Below are 27404 nucleotides of genomic sequence, written 5' to 3'. Positions count from 1 at the left end.
GGCTGTTTCTGTTAGCCATTTTAGAGCCTTTTAGGCCAGCTGCAGCAGTGAGACCAGCTCTAAAGCATTGAAGGGTCCACAATGAGTAGGGAATATCATCTGTTAATCTATGGTGGTCTAAGAAAGTTGGAATTTTGCCAAGCTATGCAGGTGGCATTATATAGCATGAGTGCAGTTCAATGATGGACAGATGTGTTCATAAAAATCACTGCTAGATCAGTAGAGAGGAGAAAATGTATCAAGTATGAATATGAAATTGTATTTAATTATAAATCTTAAACAAGAACTACAAGTGATTTAAATTGAACAAAGAAAAACGTATCAGCCCAGAGGCTCATGAAGCTGGTCCCCTGTCTCGTCTGTATCAGTAGGAGTACGCAGATAAATATCAAGTCTGTTAAGTCTCTCCATCATGACAGCCATATCTAAAGGAACAAGTATTTATTAGTATCTATTGTAAGCAACAATATCATTCATCTCTATTTATAAAGATTGCACCATCTCACAACCACCTTGTGTAAACCATCCTTCAGACAAAGGGTAGGTTTAAAGTAGATGGTTTGGAGTTGTAAAAACTGCAGTCTAATCTGTTAAGTATAGCAATACAATTTAGACAGGATTCATACGACCATAAAAACAGATTTGAGCAATTTGCTCCCTTTAAGCATTAACCAATAGAATTAACTGCTGACCAGCCAATAGCAGTGATGAAATAATACTCATCATATCCATTCCTTATAAGTTAATAACTAGCAAGACAAAGTACACATGAAGGTAAATGGATACGTGTTGTTACTGATGAACAGTAAATATGTGAATGTTAAAATCTAAACCCGAGTTGAACTGTGAGTAAAAACTTTACCTGCTGTCATCTGATTGTTTGCTTCTTGCAAGGCTACGACCTGTTGCTGAGACTCCTCTCTCTGATTGGCCAATGCTATAACAACAATGGAATCATGGCTTGTATACTGCTGTATACATGAAGGTAAATGAATACATGTTGTTACTGATGAACAGTAAATAAGTAGATATTAAAATTCAAATAGTAGTTGAACTGTGTGTAAAAACTTTACCTGCTGTCATCTGATTGTTTGCTTCTTGCAGGGCTACGACCTGCTGCTGAGACTCCTCCCTCTGATTGGCCAATGCTACAACAACAATAGAATCATGGTTTGTATAATGCTAATACAATATGAAATACTGAAGTTGAAAAATTGAAATTAAAGTTGTTTTTGTCTCACAAAAAACCCTTACAAACAACAACTGAAAGTTACAACTTTTTCATGTTCTGTTAGCTAAAATAAAGTTATAACCATCTGATTTTACAGAGTAAATAAGTAACAATGGTTGCCAGAAGTGACAAACCAACTAGTACTACTACTAACATAATAATAAAGTTGTGTTCACCTGCTGCGTGTTGCTCAGCTTCATCCTGTAGACGACCAATCCTCCTCTCAGCCTGAGCCAAGGCTACAACATAGTGAGTAAATTTATAGACTGAGAACCTACTGTTATAAAATTATTACTAGCTGTTAATGCTTTTGATTGTAGTGTACATTATAGTTCCTCAGGTAATAAATATCACTTCTGCACAGAAATGGCCTAAAGATATCATTTACCTGCCGCTCTTTGATTATCTGCATCCAGAAGAGCAGCAAACTTCCAAAAAGTGGCCGTGACGGGAACTACAACAAAGTAAAATTAAAAAATACTTTAATCTAATCAACAAACAAATATTTTATAAATAGGAAGTCCTCCACCTCACTCCATGTTGGAACCAAATTGAAAAACAAAAACATTAATGCAATAAAAAAGTAACACATAGTGATAGTAATGGTATGTCTGGGAAAAAGATTGCTGTCATCAGGAGTCAAACCTTTGACTTTCAGCTATGTAGGCTGACAGTACCACCTGCACTAAGTGACTGCCTTTCAACATTCAGGAGTAATTAGCCAAAAAGTCACGCTTGACTGCATTGGACTGTTGAAGTACTAATACGATTAATCAGAGCTATTGAATAATTTCTCAAAACATAGCCTTTGAATATGTTAATAGTTAAAACATAGCTTCAGAATCCACAGCTAAGAGTTGATCGTAGGAATTACTAGTGAATGAGAATCAACTAGTGTTGCTACTGGCTGCAAATATTCTAAATTCTACTACTGCATGTTGTATGTATCTTCTTTAAGGCTACAACCAGGTGTACAGACTCAGTGAGTAATAATAGACTGAGAAACTGCATTTAAACTGTTAAAAAATTTCAGTAAAACTATACCATATTTTATGCCTACTCAAACATTGCGATTCTATCTTAAGCAAGAGCAAGAGCAAGAGCTGCTCCAAAGGAAAATATTTACTATAATAAGAGCCGTGTCTGTCAGAATTACTACTACTATAATTCTAGTAAATATCTCATGTTTCTATTCAAAACTGTAGTGAGTAATAAGAATATTCATGAATCAGGAGAGTTCAGCTAAGTGCTGACTAATAGCTGCCACAAGGTGTTGAGCTGCTAACATCACTTTAATCCTATCAGTTTTAAATAAGGAATTAAAATACTCAGACTAAAATTATCCAAGAGAGAGCAGAGGTGATGAGTGATTAGCAAGGGCTGAGTGTTGGCTGAAGAGAAGAGGCTGAACTGACAGCATTTAATACAGAGACAGAGCTGAACTGCTTCTACAGCCCACTGCAGTCCCTACGCAAGGAAAATGTAGGTGGAATTCCCCAGGGTATGTTTATAAAGATACCCTGGGGACAAGCAGAGAGTTATGCAATAGAGTAGTACAAGTGAGTAGCTGGTATCACACTGTATAATAATCCTACCTGCTAATGCTGGCCGCTTCCAGCTCTTAAGCAGCTCTACTGTCTCTTTCTTTCTCTTATACTCTGCATCCTCCAGAGGAGTTCTACTGTCATGGTTCTTTATACTGAGGAGTGCAGAGACTTTATCAGGAGGGATGGAGGTCAGCATAGTCTGTAGAGTTGCTGTTTGTCCCATGTAAGCTGCCATGTGCAGTGCTGTGTCTAGGTACTCAGTCTGTATGTTGAGCAGGGAGACTCGTTGCTCTACTGACAGGCTGATCAGTAGAGACTCTACTATCACTGTATATCCACTCTCTGCAGCCTCTGTTAGAGCTGTGTTACCCCCTCCATCCTTCACAGCTATCAGCTCATACTTCTTATCAGAGGATACTGTATGAAGTATAAGCTCTACTAATTCTCTATCTCTCTTCAATACAGCCCTGTGCAGAGCTGTACGTCCACCCTTATCCTTCTCAAACAGCAACTCATCTGCTATTCTTCTCAATGGAGTGAGTAACAGATGAGCTACTTTAGTGTGGTCTCGGGAGATAGCTAATAGCAGAGCTGTATACGACTCACTATCTCTGATTGTTGTTATAAGCTGAAGTAGCTGATCAGGAGGGGTGGTTGTTAGAGCAGCCCTAAGAGAGGTAATGTCAGGAGCTCCACTAGCTCTAATATATTCCCTAATCCAATGCTCCATTGTATCCTGTAAAATACTCCACACAGTAAAATATGATAGAGAAAAATGAAGACAATTTGTGACTCAACTGCTGACTCTGGGTAAGCTGATGACTTATAAAGCTGCCAACCATAACAGAGTTGCTGCAGGTGAACCCTGGATATTCACAGAGTATAAAAAGGAAACTAGGATTATGATACTTAGAACTGGGAAATCAAGCATCAACACTCCTGCTATTTGCTCTCTCATGTGTTAAACTAATGGGAATAAACTCAGTAAAATCTTAACAATGACAAAGCAGGAGACAGCAATAAGATTCATAGTCTCCTACTTTAAACACTAATTTCCTATAAAACTGGCGACTAAATACAATCAGTGACCTGCAGCTGATTCTGACCAGAATAAAAACAAGAGAAGCAGCTAAAAACTCCAGTTTCAGAGCTCCTCATTCTATTCATAAGAGGCATATGACATATTTACAGTAGGAAATGTTTGCAGGTACAAAAATGACTGAGGAATGAAACCAGAGACTCCTGACCTTAACTTAACCTCACTAGATGATAGACTCTATGAGTCTCTTCAGGGTAGAGAGTGATAGTTTCAGGAGGTCAGAGTTATGTTATAATCACACTGACTCAGTGTCTCTTCTCATCTACTCTATTATTCCCAGTAAGTATAATATCAACAGATGCTAATATAATAGAAAAGTTATACTTACCTGTGGGTGCTCTGTAGGTGATATGCTTGCTGGCTGCTCCATGTGTTTTATAGCTTGAAAATGTCTCCGCCCCTTATTCAACAATCTGTCTCTTGATTGGCTGAAGCAAATATAACTTGTCCAATTACAGAATAGTTCGCAGGCCAGAAATGACAATGAACAGTTAACCATTGTAATAATATTGAATAATGTACACAGGAAACAATATTTAATTTATTAATTTATTAATATTTATTTGCGAGTCTATTATATGAAAAAAACATTTGATGAATATTTGAAGCAAACCCAGGACTAATGCTAGTTATATGTGTGAGCCTATCGTCACTAGTGTTTTGCTGCATTAGATTACTGCTGGGTCTCACTGCCAATATGGGAACCAAGATTTACATGCTGGTGTCTAAGAACACAGGAATATTATATCCCTACTTCAGTAGTTCAAACATCCACAATGTTCAATATAGTTTGAGCTAGTGACTAGTTGAAATGTTTATATTACTATCAACTATATTATTATATCAGCTTCACAACTCATAAAACAGCATAATGTTCTCCATTTTCCAACATTCCAGAAGTTTGAATATGCCTAAGCTACAAGTAAATGTTTTACATGCGATCTCTATTTTTCATTCTAACTGCACAAGCGAAATCCTGGACTAGAAAGATTTGAACTGTCTTCCATCTTTATCATGAGCTCAAAAAAGTTTTTATAGTAATATTATTGTTGTTAAATATAATTTTTGAACAATAACTTTGAAGTTATTGCGGTCATATAGCTTCCTGTCATATTTTAAAAGTCATAGTGTTCAGTGAGTTTAAAAAGAGCATGATAGAGTACAAAGGTATTCAGAAAAAAACACTACTATGCTGAACCCTGTACAGATGTCAGTAAAAATGAAGCAATTACATCAGTATTTATGAATTGTTCATATGAAATGTTGTACATAGATTCTCACCATAACAAAAGTAGATCTCCAGCTCTCTGCATCCAACTCAAGCTGTCTCCGCTCTCCTCTAGTGTGAATGTAAACTGACAGTTGTAAAGCTATTACCACACACAAGCAGACCACCCAGGTATAACAGGCCCCTGTACTTGAAGGCTACAGGAAGTAACAATGAGTACACAACTCCAATGTGATCTACTGGGAGTAGCTCATTTATCTACAAATATTGAATGGTTGCACTGCTTGTAAGACAAAGATAAATCACTTAATGGATAACAATTCCTCTTTCAGTTTCAACATATGCTAGACCGGGCTTGTGAAATATGGCCTGTGAGCAGGACCTGCCCTGTTTGATGATTCAATCTGGCTTGACAACAATTTCTGAGTATGTCAAAAAAGAAGTGAGTCACTTACCACTGCTCTGAACTGCTAATGCAACTACGTAGGTATCCAAGCAACAATTTACTCCAACTGTAATGCATTTCACATACAAACATCAGCGAGTACTTATCAATGTGCAGTGCAATTTGTATAATGAACACAAGCCTGTTGTTAAGACAAGTTAACATAAATCTAAACATGGAAAAACTATATTAAATCTTGTGTACAAGTCTAATTATAGAGAAGTTAGGCTGTACGAAATCTTAAAAAATGTTGTGTTTTTTTAAAAATAAGATTTAACAACTGCACAGTACACGAGCCTTATAAATTCATCTAATGGTTTCAAGCTGACAAATTTTATTTAAGCAAGAAAGAGATTTTCAGATCACGATTGAAGGTCATTTAGGATAGTTTTTAAGCAGTAGCAAAAGTCAAGGATAACTGCGAATCACCGTTACTACGGTTACAATATATATGGCAAAGGAAAAAATATACTCGATGTACTACCTGTATTATTTCTTTAATGTGAAGGTTTAGGACCGTCCAACTCAAGCCATTTCCACTCTCCGCTGGTGATGAGTGTAAACTGATTGCTATAAAGCTATTAGCACACAAAAAGGACCACCCAATTGTTAAAAGCTGCTTTATTTGAAGGCATGAAGCGGTACCAATGAAAGCACAACTCCGATGTGATCTGCTCAGACCAGCTCATCTACAAATACAGAATGGTTTTACTGCTTGTAGGACAAAGTTGAGTCCCTGAATGGATAGCAGTTTCTCTTTCAGTTACAGCATATGCCAGACCAGGCATGTGAAACATGGCCCGAGGGCAGGACTATGAGTATGTAAAAAAGGAAGTTAGTCTCCAGGTATTTCCATCAAAATTTGTGATTTTTGAAGATAAATAAATTCTAAATGCTCCTTGCATCTGCTTAAGTACATGAAATCTGTAAAAGCGCTCGTGTCCAGCATTCATGCCCAGACTGATGCAATGCCACTAGTTAGCCACTATAAAGATTGCATATAAAACTATAGATACAGCTATAGTTTTATAGTATGCATCTATATAGTTTTATAGTTGCATACTATAACGCTTTAGATATTCTGATCCACTATGAAAGTCGCAAACGAACACAAAACAATGCATCATTTTTGGACTCTTGGTATACCATTCGGTCAGAAGCAAATAGTATCACACATTTTAGATTTTGTGTAATAGATTTAGGTGTTCATTTTACACTACCACCAGTAATCACAGTACTAGCTTCATGATCACCCGTCACCTTCGTTAGATGCATTCTCTATGTGACAGACAAATAAATGCATGAGCACTTTGCTTTTACCAGTTCAGTGAAGAAGCTGCACAAAAAATCTTCAATTCTACTAGTTCACTGAATCAGTTTGAACCGGTTTGAACCGGTCTCCTGATCTTACTGAGACCTACTGATTTTTGTCAACAGGTGGTCTTGATAATCAACAATAAAAAAACCAAGTAGTGATCAAGATTAACAAATAAACACATGAATGACATTGTTAAATGTTCTGCTACTCAGGATATCACACCTAATAGTAATGTACTCGTGAATGTAATAAGATGCCATGTTAAAGAAACAGGCAGTAGCAGATAGACTACAGGATAGACTACAGTTAATTGTTTTGCTATTTAACCCTTTCGTGGGCAGTGCGACGTTTTTGTCGTTTCGGTAACGTATTTTATTATTGCCGTTTCTGGTTAGCTAAATCTCGTTTTTTGTTTACTTTTTTTACCAATAGCAAGCTACGATATAGTAGTTTCAGTTAGCCTCAAAAATTGACTTAAAGGTTGAAAAAAAACGATCGTTTTTAGCAGTGATGAATAAATAAACTTTCGAAAAAAATTAGAAAATTGTTCTAAATAATTTATCAACTTTTATTTTTCTTGCTTCGGTTTTAGCTTTTATTTACCGAATTTTTTGAGAGTTTGACTTTAGTTTACCGTCATGGCGACTTCTAAAAGAACCTCCCGAGATTATTCTCATAAAGCAAGTACTAGTACCGATGATATGATAGAATTCGGTATTATTCAGTTATCCATAACTGAAATTGTACGATGTTTAAATTCTCTTCATATCACAATATTCAACAGCTCGCTGAGCATGCGAGAGAGAGATAGCCGTTGGCTGTTATTATTATTACATAATATTATTAAGCAGAGCTTAATAATATTACAGCGTGAACCCTATAGCTATTACATTGTGGGACGCATGATTCAATAGAAATATGACTTTAATTACGAAAATATGTTAGAACAGTAATTTACCTTTTTATTAGTGATCGTCCACTGCAGACTGGTCACTCCTTCTTGGACGTACACAGCCTGCCGTGACAAGGCATGGATTTGGATAGTAATGTATAGGGCGATCACCGTCTCGTGGAAGTGGTCTTCACCGGTCGAGAGTTCATCCCAAAAAGAAGGAAGGATAGTTCTAAATCTCCCGGTTAGATGTTGCATCTGAAGACCAACGAGTGCAAGAATTGTGACGGGGGAGGTTATCAGTACTGCCCCTATTAAGAGAAATAACTCATGCTATACCAATGTGACGTAGGCCAGCTACGCAATATTATTGGTCGTAGTAATCGTGCCTAATACACTATAGCGAATGCCAACGTGGACTACAAGATGGCGGATCCAAACCATAATGCAATTTCCTACGCAGTTCCGACTTAGATAATGTAAAGGTCGAATTTCCCAGCAATGAGGAGACAACTCCTTTTCGGCAAGCAGAAACTGACAAAACGAGATATAACACCGAAATTACTAAGAGATTCAGAGATGACAGTGACTTTTTAGATTTAGTAGCAAGAGATGACAGTGAATCAGGTTTGAATTGTGATTGTAATGACTTTACATCTAGAAGTGACAGTGATGAAAAGGCTGGTAGCAGTAATCATGAGGATGTGAGTAGGAGTGATGCCAGTGCCTGGAAGAATATAACCAACATAAACAGAGATAAATCTCCTACAATTCAGCAGTTTATAGCAGTGACAGGCCCAGTATTTACTCCAGTAGATGCTCAACCAGTAGAGTATTTTGAAAAGTTTTTTGAGCCTGTCAATCAAGGAAGTATATTTTTGTGGGAGCTCTTTGTTACACGAATAAGTACATGGTGCAAAGACTGTGATGTGGGCCTTTGTAAAAGAGAATGCTTTCGAAAATATCATTCGTAAATAGACAAGTATTATGAAAAGCATATATTTTATGTTATACATTTTTATTTGTTTATAATATATATATGCCTATGGACATATACATGTATACATATGCACCTTTAAACATAGAGATATGCACATAATAACACACAGAAAAGTGTATGAACCTTTCGGAAAAAATTGATTTTTCGGAAAATTAATTCGCCCATGGGAGTCTGATTTAGTTTTGAAAATTCGCCCACGAAAGGGTTAAGATATCACACCTAATAGTGATGCACTAGTGAAGGTAATAAGATGATAAGTTTAAGGAGCAGGTAGACCACAAAGAATTTAGCGATAGAGAATAAAAGGGGTGATGACATAAACATTGTTCTGTGTTGCGATGCCATGAAATAAGAATGTTATGGTTTCATATAAAAACAGTTGATATTTAGTGTATATCCTTAACTTCAGCAAAATATTTTGTATTTTATATTTATTTCAAAGCAGTATGTCAGTGACAGTTACACTATCTTTTACAGCTCCTGTCTGTCTTGCCTCCTCCTGCCTTGTCTTAGTGTTAAATAGGTAGGTGTAAAAACGAAGATGTAATTCAGTTGTATGCCAGAGCTTTGTTCATTGTAAATTAGATAGCCTAAAGTACACAAACAGATTTTAACTCAAATTGCAATGCTGTTTTCACCACTTGATGCTCGGACTAATGTTAGTTTGAAAGGAACAAAGCTATTCCATATAGATTTAATAGGTCCTTATTGTGGTACTTTTACAATCAGTTGATTGAACAAACATCTTTGACATTTATATACAAAGTCTGCTCATTTTTTTAAGCAACAAAGTGTATTCTGCAAAATAAAACTAATAACAAATATTTTATATGTCTGCCTACAACAAAGCATAACAACAAAACATTTTTGCTATAAAAACACATTATTACTTTAATTGTCGTTTATTCGTATTCAGGGGTCAAGGTTGGGATAAAAAAGAACTTTCGACAAAAACCCAACTCATGACATTCAGATCGATGGACCGACGCTGTAACACCTGTACCGATCGCCTTTGTATTTATGAATAATTGCACAGCTATCATATTCTCTGTGTTGGCGATACATATGACGATTTATTACGACGAACTAAAATGTGATGTAAGCTGTATATATAATAGATATAATGCTATAAACTCATCATTTTTTATTTCACAAATACAGCGAGTTTGATTAACATTCAAATCGAAATTGTGAACCCGCTTGATTTGACGCTTTTAGTTATATGGAATTTTTACATAATACGAAGCAAAAATTTTACATAAATTATTTACGTTATCTGGAATTAAGGTTATAAGAGGTATAAGTTATAGGAGCGTCTACTGTATTGAATTTGAACCATATAAACAATAGTGTCTACACTAGTTCTTGCTGTGATTATAACTGAATACCAAAGAATAGTTGTACTTACCACAGTGAATTCTCTCAACCATCATATCTCAGAGCTAGTAGTCAAATAGAGAATATTACTAAAGTGATGGTTAATCACAGCCAAAATGGTTACCTGGTAGACTTCTGAAATGTGGGAGCAGGTGACCTCAATTATGTCTATCAACAATATAATAGCAGTGAGAAAGATACCAGTTATGGTGGTTATAATGGAACTGGTGTAACAACCAACAACCATAGGCATATACTGTCATACCTCAACATACAAGCTTACTGGGTTCCAGGAGAAAGCGAGAATGTCAATTCTTTTTGTGTCAGATCAAATTTTCCTATGGGAAAATACTTTATACAAATTAATTCATTCCAACCCTCGGAAATACCAAATACCAATACCAAACTAAAACCTAAACATGGCAGAAAAACAAGTTTGTAAGTGTTCACAATGACCCTACCTACATTGACTCGACTCAACCTGTAGACCTGGTTGACCCATGTTAACCAATGACCCTGACTCAACTACAGTTCACCACATGTGCTTACCAAATAACAAATAACTACATAAATATAATTCTAGTCCTGTAGTTAAGGAGGTGTGACAACTCCAAAGTAAACAGTCTATAAACAACTATATATTAATAGAAAGTAGTTTCCTACAAGTTTCCAGTCATCAATAACACAGGTCAAGGACAAATATTAAGTTGAGCTGTTATAGTCATTTAGCCAGTTATCTACTTGACTAACTCAAATTCAATGGTCAGGGCAACACAATGTTGTTGTGCCATTTGCTGTTGACCAAAGATGTTGTAAGGCTTTATTTAAAATAGCTTAACATTTGTAGCAAAAGCATATATTATTACTAATATAATTATGGGTAGGTCGTGATTCCAACTTACTATTCAGCTAAGTATCGCTAAGGAATTTAGGCCTATTGTTTGCCACTGTCTATTGATAAAAGCAACCAGATATTTTTTGTGTAATCAGGAGAAGTTTCTTCAGAGAACAATTGGTAATATTTCCACTTCCTAACCAGCTAATATTTCCACTTCCAGGGTTGTGACGCAATAGAGCTGCACTCTGTCATTGCAGTACAGTAATTTTGCAGTACATTACCACTTCTAGTGGGTGGTAAACAATTACTGCTACTTCAAATTCACTCCTGCAAATTGCTGACTGCAATCTACTTGTATGAAGCATTACCTTCAAACCAGCAATTCACGTGTACTGCAACTGCACATTCTGTATAACTTGAGACTGCATATGTACTGCAACTGCGCATTGGTATGAAGTTGATACGGTGAATCACTTAAAACAGCTGGATTTCTAAGCATCTGTACTGCATCGTATGAAATTGTCAGATGCTGTATTAAACAAGCATATAAACTCATATGCTAACTACCATATCACTTTAAAATAAAGCTTGAGATATTATCATCATTAAATGATTGATGAGCCTAAGTTCCTGAACTTGACACGGCTAAAAAACTAGTGTTGGAATGGCTATTGAAGGAGTTTAAACGGTACAGAGGCTTTCAATTAAATTAAAACTTTTAAAAAGTTTGAAGTTTAAAAGCGCTTATACAGATTGAAAAGTTCTTTGCCCACCCAAACTCTAGTTTGAGCAACATTTACTTCTTACACTAGGGAATTAGTTGCAGCAGATTCCACTCAATACTTGATTATGTTACAAAATTTTATGAAAATGTGCTGCGCATGAATGTACAAAATAATAGATACTCCTACATAAAGTATACTGCAATGCATTTTACATATAGACATCAGTGAGTACTTATCAACACGCAGTGTGAGTTTATAATGGTAACAACCTCGGTTTTAACCCAAAGTGCAAACAAGGAGAAGTTATCAGCTCCTGCATAAAATCTTGAAAAGATTAATACGGTATCTCATCTCTTTTAAAAGAGATTTGATGGCTGCACAGTGCATACGCCTTAAGAAAGTGATCAAATGGTTTCAAGCAGACAAATTTCAAACATGCAGAACATTTTTTTTAGATCACAATTGAACATCATTTAGCAAACTTTGGAGCCATAGAAAAGGTCAAGGACTATTATGAATCGATGCGATTATGGTTACAAAGTGTACTCTCTATATGATAAATTTAAAAACTGGATTATTTTTCTATGTGACAATTTCAAGTCGTCCAACTCAAACCCTTTCAACTCTTCTCCAGTGACAAATATGTTCTAGTTACATCATAATATAAATTGTTCATATGAAATGTTGTAAATAGATTCTCACCATAACTAAAGTAGATCCCAGCTCTCTACATCCAACTCAAGCTGTCTCCACTTTCCTCTAGTAATGAAGCTATTGCCACACACAAGCGGACCACCCAGGTATAACAAGCCACTGTACTTGAAGGCTTCAGAAAGTAACAATGAGTACACAACTCCAATGTGATCTACTGAGAGTAGCTCATTTATCTACAAATACTGAATGGTTTTATTGCTTGTAGGAAAAAGGTAAGTCACTGAATGGATAACAATTCTTCTTTCAGTTTCAGCATATGCTAGACCAGGTAAGTGAAACATATGGCTTGTGGGTCATATGGTCCACATACAAGTGAAACATATCTATAGACTATCATATGGCCCGTGGACACGACTCTGAGTTTGTCAAAAAGCAGTGAGTTATAAGAAAGTGAGAAAAGAGAAAAATTAGCAGTAGGAAAGAAAATAAAATTGTGTAAATTAAAAATATTTGGTTGATATTATAAGTGTTTGATAAGACAATGCAAGCAGCAAAGAGTAGTAGTGAAAAATGTCTATTGCTTGGGTTGTATATCACTGAGAAAAGGTTGTCTTACCTTTTTAAGTAGTGTCACAACTCCCACTATACAAACATTCCTTAGAGGAGAATAACCCATTCTACATCAGCCTATCACCTGAGAAGAGAAGAATCTTATTCATGGTTACTCATAGACAGGAGAGAGAAAAAGGCTGACGTTGGAAGAAAGCAAGACAGAGATACAACAAGGAGAAGAGTATAAGTCACATACCTCTCACTTGAGGGGAAGGAGGTACTGGGATGGACATAGTAGGTCTGTTGATAAGGAAGAAAAAGAAGTGGAAACTTACACTTTGAAGCTGCAGGAGAGGAAGCAGAGGAATTCAAAGAAGTTGGGATGACTGTAGACTGTGAGTCAGTGATTAGTGTGAGGTGTCTATAGCTCAAGTGATCTAGGGTAGGGTGGAGTGGAGAGATCCTCAATGTGTAGCTTGAGATCTTCCTGATTCCTAACTTCAACATAAAAACTGGGACAGTGGTGCATGACCTGCCCATAAATAAAATATAAGAGGTACCAAAGAATATAGAAAGTTGATATTATCAGACTAAAAGAGAACAACAATTAACAAGATAAAATGAATGATAAGATGAATACAGACAAAACCTGATGAGCTGATGAGACGTGATACTAATTGAATTCCTTTCTAACTGACCTGCTAACAAGACATATTCAAATGAGCCCTGAATATGAATCTGTCAGTGACTCATTTTCATATGGTGAGATTCAACATCTCATTGGGTGAAACATGAACAGATATTGAAAAGCTCTTCAAGATATTTGATAATTACTAAACTACTGTAGTTTATACATTGCTATCAGTATTACTATATCTATATACTACTATATTACTACTAGAGATTTCTATCATCTGAATATTGGTGTCTACCTAAGCCTTTGTATGCATCTGATTATACTTCATACTACTTGATGTTTACAGCAAGTACAACAATATACCAGAAAAAGTATGAATACACCTTCTAATCTTATGTACCTCATGTTATGGTATTTATAAGCCCCTGAAAGTCCAAGAGCCATAGCTCAAGTCTACATGCTATGAGGGCAACAAGAGCAGTGTAACTGGCTTCTGGTGAAAACAAATAAAAAATAGTCTAAGAGCACTGTACAGGTTGAGGGACGGGTCTGTATTTTTAGATTGAAGGTGTGTTAGTGGTACTGAGTCTGTATACTTATTTACCTGATAAGAACTTATTACCATCAGAACAAATATGTAGCCAGAGTCAGAATTAAACACACTGACTCCTAACAGACATCAGCCATGTTGGTATATCCGGGTACTAAGATGACCTACTTTATTACAAATGTATATTACATGTAGGTGCTGTATTAAAAAGGAAGATTAAGTGCTGCAGTTATAAACAAATTATACAAAAATCTATTTTAAAAATTTATAAAAAATAATATCTGACTAATATAAAAGTTATAACTGTGCATTGATAAGTACTCACTGATGTTTATATGTAAAATGCATTACATTTGCAGAATATCTTTGCATGGATATCTATGTAGGTGCATTAGCAGTGCAGAACAGTAGTGAGTGTGCCATAACCAAGCAGTATTACTGCTGTGCGTAGTTTTACTACTGCATGGTATGCACTATAAATGCACTACAACTACATTATTTGCTAATGCTTATGAAGCAGTATTGTTATAGTGGTCGTATTATAAACATAAATGTAACCTATCAAAAACTAATAGAGATGAATGAAGAGTCATAAACATAGATGTAACCAATCAAAAACTAAAAGAAGTGAATGAAGATATTTGTAAACATAGATGTAACCTATCAACCAATAGGGATGAATGAAGAGTCATAAACATAAATGTAACCAATCAAAAACTATCAGAGATGAATGAAGATAAGTGTAAACATAGATGTAACCAATCAAAAACTAAAAGAAGTGAATGAAGATATTTGTAAACATAGATGATCTGAAACAAAAAGATGAATTAAAATAGTGATCAACATTAAAGCCTGGTTTCCATATGACAGCGCAAAGATTGTGCGAGGCCCAGTGATCATGCGCAATGCATTTCTTGGGCTGTGATGCAGTGTTTCCATATTGTGCGTAGGCGCCATGCTTGTATTGGACCGGGTAAATAATTTCCTTACTTTTTCGTAGGAAAGACAGATTTCTTCGGAAAAACAGCCCTCCGTTGCGAAATTGCGCTGTCATATGAAAACCAGGCTTAAGGACTGGTTTCAAATAATGTGGTATATAGAAAGTATAGCTCAGTTGGTAGGGGAGTTTACTGGTGACCGTGAAATCCCAGCTACCACTGCTACCTTTCCTAGCTACCAGGTAGCTGAACCAGGACAAGGCTGTGATAAATGGGCTACTGGTTAAAAGGATTAAATGGACTCGGTCTAATAACATGAACCTAATGGAGTGCTAGTTCGTGAGAAAACTTAAGAAGTTGGGTAGCATCTGTGGATGGAAGCTTGTCCTGAATTGCCTCTGACTGCTTAACAACTTGTTGTCTAGAGTAACAATATAGTCAGGAGACAGATGATATCAGAACTTGAGGTGGATGCAGCCAGAGAACAGAAGACCCAAGTTACCTCTATGAAAGAGGAATGTGTGTCTACGTACACCATGGATAGGATGCACACCATGACATGTGTTGACTCACACATTGATAAAGACATGTACATTGAACCTGACACCCTTGATGCAAGGAGTGGGAGAGCTGCTACTGACCTCATGGTGAGAGTTTAAGATCGACTCGAGGTCCTGCAGTTTCTGCTTATTTGTAGAGTTCTACAATGTTTCTTCTTAGCATCTCTTTTACTTGCTGGTACCTCCTAGGAAGGTCACTGCAAGGTGCACTTAATGTATAGAAATATACGTCTGTTCAAGTGTATGACATCACAACTGGTCCAGACTCTGGTAATTACCGATAGTAGAGAAGAGAACCAAGCATGCAGAAACCATCTAATTGTTCTTAGGAGACAGAGATTGACAAATATCAAGCAAACATTTACTCATGGTCAGAGTTGGTAAAGACGAGTGAAGGTCAAAGAATCACAACAAATTTAAAGTGAGCTACCAAAGCAGTGCAATCACTAGAAATGAATAAACTGGACTGGAATTTGACTGTTCAATGAGATTTTCGTTATATGCAAAAGTGCATTATACAACCTTGCTCATAAAGATGGAGTTAATGAGAGCTAACAATCCACAAATTTTGTAGATAAATGATCTGCTCGGATTAGCTAATCATCTGATAATCATTAGTATCAAACTCATCAGTACTAGTATTAGTATTTAGTAGTGGATTTTCGACTGATCCTTTTTTCTGCATAATTTATGAGAATCAAAGGTCAAATTAGGGTCAGCCTAAATTAGTAAAACGTAACGAATAGTCATTTGAAATTATTTTGCCCTCAAGAAGGGAAACTCTGAAAATAAACTTGCCTAGAAAAGGTGTTAAAGGAATTGTGATGGTACTTGATAATGATAAACTCGATACTTCACAGACTGCAGCAACAGGATGACAATACCTTAATCAATTACACTCCAGTATCTGATATTAGAGAGAAAGGTTGTCTTATGGAGAAACTGAGCAAGTTGGAGCAATTATGGTAGCTTTAGAGTTATTTCCTCTTGTTGGAGAATATCAAATGGGAAATATGTGTGTATTACGTAACGACCTAGCATCTATCTGCTCTCTATCACCAGTGTACATGTTACAAATTGTTGTCATAATTTTCATCTTCATAGCTTGTAAATGGTTTCAAACATTGCATATTTAATTTATCGAAGTGATTCAAACCGCCGATTTTTTAAATCATTGTGTCAACAAAGTAGTACTGCTTACGAAATGTGTCTTCAAATTTAGAATAAAACTAAAATTGAAAACGCCAAAGTGCAAAGAAGGACACAGGCTATAATATCATCACGGGTCAATTACAAACAATAGATATCAACTGGTTGAGATATTTCTGTGTTTCTCGATGTACATTTATTAAGAGATCTTTGAAAAATCGGAGGCAAGTTAGCAGATTTATTGCATCCAAACGGTTTAATCTCGCTCTACTAGAAAAATAGTGCAAAATATAGGCGACAAGGGCTAAATAAAAGTAAAAAGGGATAAATTAATCTTCCGAAAATTTTGATGAGCCATTTGAAAAATAAACCGCTAGCGTCTATGTGAGCCCTGCCTCCAGTAAACCGTCACTACAGAAGAAGTGTTGAAAAATAGAGCACCATGGCGTTCATTTAGAGGTTTTACGGTATTTTAGAATAGTAGTGTACATATATCTCTGAGCTTTATTCACACCACTCCCAGGGAACTAGTATTCATAATCACTATTACTGTAAAACTTCTATTTGAATGCCGTGGCATTCTACATTCCTACCTTTCCCCTATAGTGGCAATCAGATAGAGGTGGCGTTCAAATAGAGGCTGGCATTGTAATTGTCAAATATGACGTCGCAATAAAGAAATTTAACCCTTTTACAGGCGAGGCGAATGTCGCCTATATTTTGCACTCGCCTTCAGAAATATAGGCGACATCAACTCTTTTGGATGCAATAAATCTGCTAAGTTACCTTGAACTTGTCAAAAATCTTTAAATAAATATGCATTGGGAATCCAATAAATATCTCTACAAGTTCATACATATTGCTTTTAATTAATCTGCTGATATGATGGAATTACGGCCTGTGCCCTGCTTTGAAATTTGGTAAAGCTTTAAATTTTTCATTCCGCTGTACATTTAAAAGTATATTTTGATTTTATAATTGTGTTTAACAATGTCGTGCAAAATTCCATTGCACTCATTGTTATGTTTACTACAGCTTGCAGCCAAAACTAGCTTTATATGCGCAATAGAAGATGAGTTGTGAGCACCGATTCATTGTAAGAGGAGTTAGGATAAACGCAAGGATGCTATCGAATAATATCCTATAAATCTGCAAATTTATAAGGTACAAAAGCCAACATTTTGGAAACAAAAATATTTGCACCGTTTGCTTGACCAGTTGCCATCTAATCGTTGCTTTTGATGGAACAAGCATCTTCTGGTTGTTTATTACCTTCCACAATGTCTTCTGACCTCAACTCTTCTTCTGCACTGATGCGCTAGTTAATATTACCACCCGAACTATTTTTTCAGCAGAGTATAACTTTTAGGTGTTGCATTTCCCACAAATAATAAACTTTTATAAATAAACAATGATAAACCTTTAGCCGGATGGGCGCTAGGCACAACTTTTAGCCTAAAACTAGTTGTTCATATACCATCGTAAATGTAAACCATTTTTCAGATCCATATAAGAATAAAGCCTGCGTTGAACAAGGAACTACTATTATCCTGATGTAGTTATTGATTATTTCTAAGGTGTTGCTACCTAAGTCTTAACAGATCTGATGTGTTCAATAAGCCAATGCTAGTAGTACAGCAATGAAGGAGATACCTATAAATGAGGCTTATTGTAAGGAAGAAAAGTTCTTTAACCTTTACAAATAGAATGTCACAACTCCAGCTCTACAAATGTTAGTAGCAAAGGATAACAGTAAAGGAGTTGATTGGCTTTTAGTGGGGTATATTAAGAAGAAAAGAAGTTGTCTTACCTATTGATGTGGAATGTCACAACTCCCACTACTCCAGAATATGCCATGGAGGAGAATAATCAGCTCTTTATCAGTATGTTTCCTGAGAAAAGAGAAACATTATTCATGGCTATTCATGGACAGGAGAGAAAAAGGCTGATATTGGGAGAAAGCAAGAAAGAGATACAACAAGGATAAGGACTATCAGTCACACCTCTCTCTGGAGCGCGCCCTCGGGCTACGATTGGCCCCGTTATACGATCTTCTTTCCCTACAATCTAGAACACAATGAATGTCATTTCCATACAAAATATTTCTCGCCATACAACGCTGACAAAATTTCTCTCGAATTCAAATTTGGCAGCCGGTGAATATACCAAAGTTACTGTAGATACCTGTAGTTACAAAAGTTAACACGTTATTTTTGTTATAAATCTTTAAAATTGACAATACATATATATACACAATTTTGGTGGTTTTTACCAGGGGTTGTTTGAATAAGATATTTACTATGAATTGCTAAAGAGATACAACAAGGAGAAAGAGCATTAGTCACACTGGAGAGGAAGGAGGGAGGTACTAGGATAAACATAGTAGGTCTGATGAGGAGGTAGAAAAAAGAAGTTGAAACTTACAAGAGAAGAAGTAGAAAAATTCAAAGAAATTGGGATGACTGTAGACTGTGAGCCAATGAATAATCATAACAAGGAGCTGTTGGCATTCAAGTCAACCAGAGCACTGTTGAGGTCTTCTGTTAAAAGCAAATAACAAATGCCTCTTAATGGAGTTGTTAGAAAAAGCAAAGACCTCGCAAAAGCATTCCAACAACCATTGACTGCATGTGAAAGATGAAAAATGGAAGTTATCTTACCAATAACAGATAACTCCAGCTTTTATCAATTTGGTATTGTAAGTTGAGCAAAAATGTCCTTCTGGTACAAACTATTCAGCAATTCAATTAAATGTCAAAATAGACTTAGCGTCTTTTAGAGGGTGTGTGTAACCTCTGTATGTTGAAATTGAAGGTGTGTTAGTGGTGCTGAGTCTGTATACTTATTTACCTGATGACAACTTATTACTATTAGAACAAATATGTAGCCAGAGACAGAATTGAACACACCCACTCCTAACCGACATCAGCGTCAATGAGACAATTTCCATATAAGTGAGTATTCGTTAGAAACTATTCTGGTAAAAATAACAATGCTATTTAAAAAAAAATAAGTGAGTCAAAAAAGAGTGAGAAGAGAGGAACGTAGGAAGGAAAAAATTGTGCAAAATAAAAATATTTGGTTGAGATTAGAAGCGTTTGATAAGACAATGCTAGCAGCAAAGGTTAGTAGTAAAGAAGATGATGTCTATTGCTGGGGTTGACTTTTACTGAGAAGAGTTGTCTTACCTTTTCAAGTAATGTCACAACTCCAACTATGAAAACATTCCTTAGAGAGATCCTCCGATCTACATCAGTCTGTTACCTGAGAAGAGAGAAATATTATTCAAGGTTATTCCTAGACAAGAGAGAGATAGGCTAATATTGGAAGAAGACATGACAGAGTTACAACAAGGAGGAGCATTAGTCACACTGGAGGGGAAGAGAGGAGGTACTAGGATGAACAAAGGTCTGATTAGGAGGTAGAAAAAGAAGTTAAAACTTACACTTAGAAGCTGTAAGAGAGGAAGCAGAGGAGTTCAAAGAAGTTGGGATGACTGTAGACTGTGAGCCAATGAATAGTCATAGTATGGGACGTCTGTAGCTAAGTATCTAGTCAGTGTGGAGTAAAGAGGTACAACAGAGATTTAAGGGTAGCCCGAAATTCATGCCTGTATTCCTGGTTGCAAGTTGGGGCGGCTAAGCAAGTTGGGGCAGCTAATGTTAAGCGACTAGTTATGAGCATCTGGGGGTTTGGAAGGATCGTGTCAGCCCCCCTCAACAGTTTCTTTTATGTAGGGCCTCATCCGGGCATTTCATGTAAAGTTTTAAAAAATTTTATCGGGAAGTATAAACATTTTTTTCTATTATTTGAGATTTGTTTGTTTTAGGTGATGTGACTGCCAGGATGTTTTCAGATTAAAATAGGCTAAAATTGACCCCAGTTGAAAAGCTCAGAGAAAATACATCTTTTTTTTTAACGTTTCAAAAAAGATCAATTTTGCCGATTTTATTTTGAGTTCATCCTAAGGTTTCTACGCTTTCGTGGGGCTATTGCCAAGCAGATGTTTGTTAAAACTTGACATTTTGCAAACCTTTATAAAAGTTGTTAACAAGAATATTTTGCTGATGGTGATAATAATGACGCCCAAGAACTATTAAAAGTACACGTTTATCTAGATGGCTTGGAATAAAGTGATACTCTACAGCGACAAAAACGGTTCCTATAGCCGTTGGGCAAATAACTGTTCGAGTTAATGCTGTGGAGGTCGAGTTATCTAAAGCAATTTATCATTGCGTGGGAACGGACCAAACAAATCCATTCAGGTTAACCAAGTGTTCGTGATAAAATTTTACATTTTAGCCGAGGGTGAGTTATCCTAGTTTGACTGTATTTAGCCGCCAAAAATTCCTAAAAAGTTGGGGCGGCTCAGCTGGCCAGCCGCCCCAGAGAATACGGGCCTGCCGAAAATTCCTTAGTTTTTTTTAGAATAAAAAACTGAAGGGGTCGCACATGACCTGCCCATAAACAGAAGAACAAGATGCTAATGAATCAGGAGAGATGAAATTCCCAGACTAGAGACAGAGTAGAGATACATGTACTACTTGCCTTCCTATCCAACAGACCTGCTAATGGATACAATCAAATAGACTCTGAACATGACTGTCAGTCACTCAAATTACATGAATATGGAATAGGAACTTTAAATGTAAACATTAAAAAACATTTCTTATCCCCTGACAGTGCCTAGAAATATTTCTATCACCTGACTATGGGGTGTCTACCTAAGCCTTTATATGCATACGAATATACCATATGTTATCTGATGTTCAGAGCAAGTACAGCAACATGTAAGTTAAAGACTTTCCAATCTTACACACCTCATGTTATGGTCTTTAGAAACACCTGACAGCTCAAGAACCATAGTCCAAGTATACTTGATCTGCAGCCAGCCAGATCCCTCATATGGAAAGTCTAGACCACTGTTATGGGCCTCTGTTAAAGGTAAATCTCAAGTGAACCTGGATGACATTGGTAGACAAAAAGGGTTGAAAGCAGAGACTTTCTAATGCAGGACAACATACAGGTATTGCATGTGGATAATAAAACAATAGACAGGACTTATCATACCCCAGGATGACAACTCTAGCCTTCATCGATGAAGCATTATTGCATGAACAAAAATGTCCTACTGATACAAATCACTCAGCAAGTAGATTAAAGGAATAATAGCCTACAAGCATCGGTACAGGTTGAGGGACGGGTCTGTATGTTGAGATTGAAGGTGTGTTAGTGGTACTGAGTCTGTATACTTATTTGCCTGATGAGAACTTATTACCATCAGAACAATCATGTAGCCAGAGACAATATTGAATACACTGACTCCTAGCAGACATCAGCCATTTACACATAAGTGTACCCGGGAACTAAGATGTCTTACTTTATTAGAAATATAGATTACATGTGGGTGCTGAATTGAATAGGAAGATAGGTAATGGAGTTATGAAAAAATTATACAATAATACCTTTTAAAAATTTATGAAAAATTTATAACTGACTATTATAAAAATCCCTACTGTGCATTGATAAATACTCACTGCTGTCCATATGTAAAATGCATTACAGTTGCAGTAAATTCTATGTATGGATATCTATGCAGTTCTATCAACAGCGCAAAACAGTAGTCAGCATGCCACAACCATGCAGTATATTGCTTTGTGTGCTGTTACTACTGGACAGTATGCATTATAAATGCAGTACAACTGGTACAATATAATAATCTGTTCCAGTAATGTAAACGCTACTAGAACAGATTATCTATGTTGTAGGAGCCCGTACTGTACTATCAGGTGGAGGAGGGAGCATATGCCTTGCCTGGTGTGGTGTCTAGGAATCATGGCGGGTGAAAGCAGGTATTTGCTGATAGTAACATGAATACATCTCTCAGCTGTGGTGACATGACAAGCTCAGCAGGTGGCACCTAACCAGCGCGTCCCACAGGTGGATAGAAACCAGCTGAACTACAGTGTAAAGAAAACTTAAGATAATATGAAAAGCTATAGGCCTATTAAAATTTTTAGTGCTTTGGGTCTATTTGTGTAATAAACTTCAGATATACTTCAGATTGTATCGATAAAAAGTTTCCATTAAGCATTTGCAGTAATGGTCTTTTTATAACCTTGGCATTCATCCTTCACAGTTAACTGCCAGAGTTAAATACTCTGTACAAAAATTTATGAAAAACTAGCCAAATTGTGGGCGTGGCATAGGTATTAAAACAGCTTATAAACAGTGACAGGTAATGTAGTCACCTACCACTGCCATTAGCCTGGCACATTGCCAATGACTAAATTGAGTGAGCTACTAACAGTATTGCTAAACATACTACTTAGAGCCGTGAGAGCAAGCTTTAGTGACATTGCATAACGCAGAGTGCTAGGCGCATTTTAACCTTTTCCACACCGTTCCCGTAATCTGACGGGCAGAGAGCGCAGTCTCAGCGTACCAAACCCGTAATTGCCCGTCAGATCTGAGTCTTCGATAGGTATTTTTTAAATACATTTATTTATTTTAAAAACGACCCTAAAATTTTTAATTAATAATTTGAGGAGTTTTAAAAAATATCATACTATTATTTTGGTGCTATAATTAGTCCCTTCTACGCATGTGCAAAGAGAACACGTTGTTTGAAGTTGAACGTTCTTTATGGAAAGCTGATCATCATGAACGGACGCGATATTTGAGGCGCTGCTAAAAAGATTCGTTTACAGGAAGATACCGACTGGTTTGAAAGTGAAGAAGAAGATTTTAGACCATAAAAATGTGAGGAAGAGGATGAAAGTAAAAAAGAAAATCAACAGAATGAATTGGATTGCAAAAGTGAGACTGAAACGGCCGGCGTTGAAACGGCGAATATTGACGGATATCAAAGAGGAGCCGATTTAAAACCAAAAGAATTACATTTTGCTGACAGCATGGCAGGAGTATAAGTTTGAATTCTTAAACAGGTAAGTGTTTTTATTATTCAAAGCTTTTTAAACATCGGCCATGATAAATGTTATATTTAACGAAACGAATAAATATGGCCTTCAAAAACATTGCGATGCTTCGGAGCCTGATGGTGATAAATACTTGGCGAGTTGCTTGTTTAGTTTTGCATATAGGTATTCTCAAAAAGCCTACTCTGTTGCCTTACTGGTCGACAATCCTTTAGTATCTACGCTGATTTTTAATCAGTTTAAAAATTGAAAAAAAATTAGAAGCAAATTTACACTTTATTGACAATTTTGAAGACCCTGCTGGCAATAAATTGTTCAAATTAACAATGTTTTTGCCATGACATGCGACTGGTTCTATCCTGTTTTTCTATCTGATGAATTTATATTTGTAGATGAAAGCTTGCTGGCATGGAAAGGCTGGTTCAACTTCAGACAGCATATTCCATCTAAAAGATCTAAATTTGGAATCATGTTATTTGCTTTCCGTTGCTGTCTCTGGCTATGTGCACCAGTTGTCTGTATACATCGTCGATGAGAAAGCTGAATGCACTGGCAGCGGAGTCACTCGTGGAATATCTTTGTGCGAGTCATGTTTTGATCCTTACCATGCTAACTAAATTTATTTACAAATGGTATTTTATTTAGTTTCTGCAAATGCTTCACTGCTTTGTACTGCTAGCTTTTGTACATACATTTGCTAATCTATTGTATTAGTTGTGCATTGGTGTGCTGTATTTGATGCACACTGCCATCTTCAGAGCAGCAGTCTAATCAAAGAGTTCAGTTTCCATATTGTTTTGCAATCTAGCAGTCCATGATTTGCTGTTTCTGCTCATAATAAATGCTGCTTCCTGGTTTTTGCTGCTTCACCAAATGTGTGAATATAGGCTCACCACTTAATTCTTCTTGCACACAACCAGTTAATCTTTTGCTGCAGCTCGCATGAACCGGTGCAATGACTTTATATGCAAAATTTTTACATAAATCTATAGTCTCAAGAAATGCATAAAAATTCAGAGCAAAAAATCGTAACTGTGTATATATAGATGTCTAGCTGCAAAGTTTTTGCAAGCTGTGTGGAGGAAAAAATCTCATTCTGCAGGAAAATGTCTCAGCTTCCAGATGCATATTTATTTGCAGTTTTGTGCCAATTTGCATGAAAGTTGGAGCAACCTTGTCGGGTGACTGCCTTGCGCTGCTTATATACAAGGTGTCTGGAGAATTTCCAGTGGCGCTCCCGCTATACATCGGAGCTCATAACTCCGCTTTCAATGCTCTTGGACGACTAGATTTTTTGCAACTTGCTGTGAACATATGAATCCATGCAAAAGTTATTTGTACAACATTGCCAATTGCTTTTAGTCAATATAAAATACAATTGAAAAGGACGTACAAAAATGAAAAACTCGTAACCTCAACGAATTGAGACTTTTGCAGGAAAGCAAAAGCAAGCTAGCAACATAAAAAAGTATTAGCTTGTAGAGAAATTTCTCAGCATTCCTATGTATGTTAATTTATGTTTCTACTTCAATTTTGATGAAAATTGATGCAGTTTTTACGCAGTGGTGTCGAAGGCTCAAATCGCCATAGTAAATGCTCTGGTGCGCTGGGGAATTTCCAGCCGTAAACCCGCGGTCGCTAAAGGGTTAAACACACTGACTCCTAACATACATCAGCCATGTTAGTATATCTGGATACTAAGATGACCTAATTAATTACAAAGGTACATTACATGTAGGTGCTGAATTAAAAGGTAGATTATATGTTTCAGTTGTAAAAATTACACAAAAACTTATAAAAAAAAATTATGACTGACGTTTATAAAAATCGCAATATCAGATTAATAAGTACTGACTGCTGTCCATATGTTAAATGGAATGCAGTCACAGTAAATCTTTGCTTGGATGTCTAAGTAGTTGCATTAGCAGTGCAAAAACCACGGTAAGCATGCCACAATAACGCGGTACTACAGGGCAGTATGCATTATAAATGCAGTACAACTGGTACAACATAATAATCTGTTCCAGTAACGTAAATGTTATGAAACAGATTATCATGTTGTAAGAACGTGTATTGTAATATCAGTAGCAGCTTACCTGATGGACTGAGTGGTTAAGGAGGGAGCATATGCATTGCCTGGTGTGAATGTCTAGGAATCATGACAGGAGAAGCAGGTATTTGCTGATATTAACTAGAATGCATCTCTCAGCTGCGGTGACATGACAAGCTAAGCAGGTGGCATCTAACCAGCTGATGGCACCTAACAAGTAGGTCGCGCAGGTAGATGAAAATCAGCTGAAACATAGTGTAAAGAAAACTTGAGATAATATGAAATGTTAAAATTTAATTTTAGCTCAGTATGTGTCAATTTGTGTTCTGAATGTTTTAATAAGCTTCAGCTATCCTTCAGATTGTACTTAATAAGGTTTCCATATGCATTTCCAGCAACAGCCTTTTTATATCTATGATATTCATCCTCCACAGTTAACTCAGAGTTATAGCTGCAGAGTTTAGCACACACAAAGTGTCTAAATAACATCAAACAACATGAGATTCATAAAATATCTGAGAACTAGGTGAACAGGAAATGACCATCACACTGATGATATAAAATGGCAAAGCAAGTGCATGCCATAAGAAAGCAAGGGACTGAGAGGACACGTGCATAACATGACCAAACAAGTTAAGAGAATCCACACAGCGATTGGAATTCCGCGCAATACTCACTGATGAGCCACTGATTGGAGAAGTCTAACAGAGTGTGTTTACCAGCGTACTTCAGAATGAGCTGTGTTTTATGTGGTTGGACTGACAACTGACTGAAGTATATTACAGCCAAGAAACTCAGGCTTTCCACCTGCACAAACAAACTCATTTCAAGCTCAAAAAAGGTTCCACAAAATGTAAAGAATTATGATTCTGATCATTCTGAACTGTGAACCCAGCAATTTTGTTTTTTTATTGTTTATTAGATGATTTTGAGGGTCAAGGGCATTTAAAAGGCATGATGCAGGGTACACACTGTGCAGGTAGGTCCACACACATACTGTGGACTGACATCAAGTATAAAAATAATATTCATTTAAAGGGACCTCTTGACTATCTTGACCTCATCAGGATATTTACTCATTGAATATTTCTGTTGAATATACCAGCTGTGAAGGTTAGTTATCACAGTTCAGGATTTAAAACATTATCAATGTGCTTACCGAGATATGTTTCTGTATGTCAGTGAAAGGCATCGTGTGTGTGACAAATACATTGGCTAAAGACTCTCTGGACAAACATGTTGGTCTACCTGCCACAGAAACCGATGCGTTCATGATTGCATGAAAAAGTTTATTTTGTAAAAACCCTAACAGCAAATCAATTTAATTAATTTTCGGTGTGAGCACATCCTTTTGCATTTTTTTGAATAACGATGATAAAACACTTTCTACAAACAGCTGTTTAACTATAGACATAGATATTCTTACTTGTGTCAACTATGTGAAGGCCATGGGTGTCAATTGAAACTGTTCATAACTTATTCTAGACCAGTTTAGCTAACAGTGAGAAATCAATTAGCAGCCAAATTACATTGTGCGTCACTAAAATTGAAGACATGCAATATTTTGACAATAAAACCAACCTAGAGACACTCCATGTCATGTTAAGTACGTGTATATGATAAAAGTGAGAAAACAAGCAGAATATAAAACTATAAACCTGTTTCAATTAAGTTGA

At 36.4% G+C, this 27404-nt stretch overlaps 1 protein-coding gene across 1 annotated transcript; it reads right to left on the bottom strand.

Annotated features, from left to right (window-relative positions):
- Window positions 1-244: 244 nt before the first annotated feature.
- Window positions 245-10639, bottom strand: LOC137398371 (serine/threonine-protein phosphatase 6 regulatory ankyrin repeat subunit B-like). The gene is made up of 9 exons (XM_068084479.1): window positions 10603-10639; window positions 7879-8071; window positions 4206-4305; window positions 2827-3514; window positions 1620-1685; window positions 1408-1470; window positions 1074-1148; window positions 863-937; window positions 245-425 (listed from the first exon to the last, which is right to left on the bottom strand). The coding sequence occupies exons 1-9, from the start codon at window positions 10637-10639 to the stop codon at window positions 322-324; spliced, it is 1401 nt and encodes a 466-aa protein (XP_067940580.1). The 3' UTR covers window positions 245-321.
- Window positions 10640-27404: the final 16765 nt, after the last annotated feature.

Source organism: Watersipora subatra, chromosome 6 (assembly GCF_963576615.1).
Source record: "Watersipora subatra chromosome 6, tzWatSuba1.1, whole genome shotgun sequence".
Lineage (NCBI taxonomy): Eukaryota > Metazoa > Bryozoa > Gymnolaemata > Cheilostomatida > Watersiporidae > Watersipora > Watersipora subatra.
This window is presented reverse-complemented; position numbering and strand designations above follow the sequence as displayed.

Coding starts and splice junctions, on each gene's coding strand:
- LOC137398371 (XM_068084479.1), bottom strand. CDS start 10,639: ATGGGTCAACCAGGTCTACAGGTTGAGTCGAGTCAAT. Junction 938..1,073: donor AAACAATCAGATGACAGCAG/GTAAAGTTTTTA, acceptor TTGTTGTTATAG/CATTGGCCAATCAGAGAGAG. Junction 426..862: donor AAACAATCAGATGACAGCAG/GTAAAGTTTTTA, acceptor TTGTTCCTTTAG/ATATGGCTGTCATGATGGAG.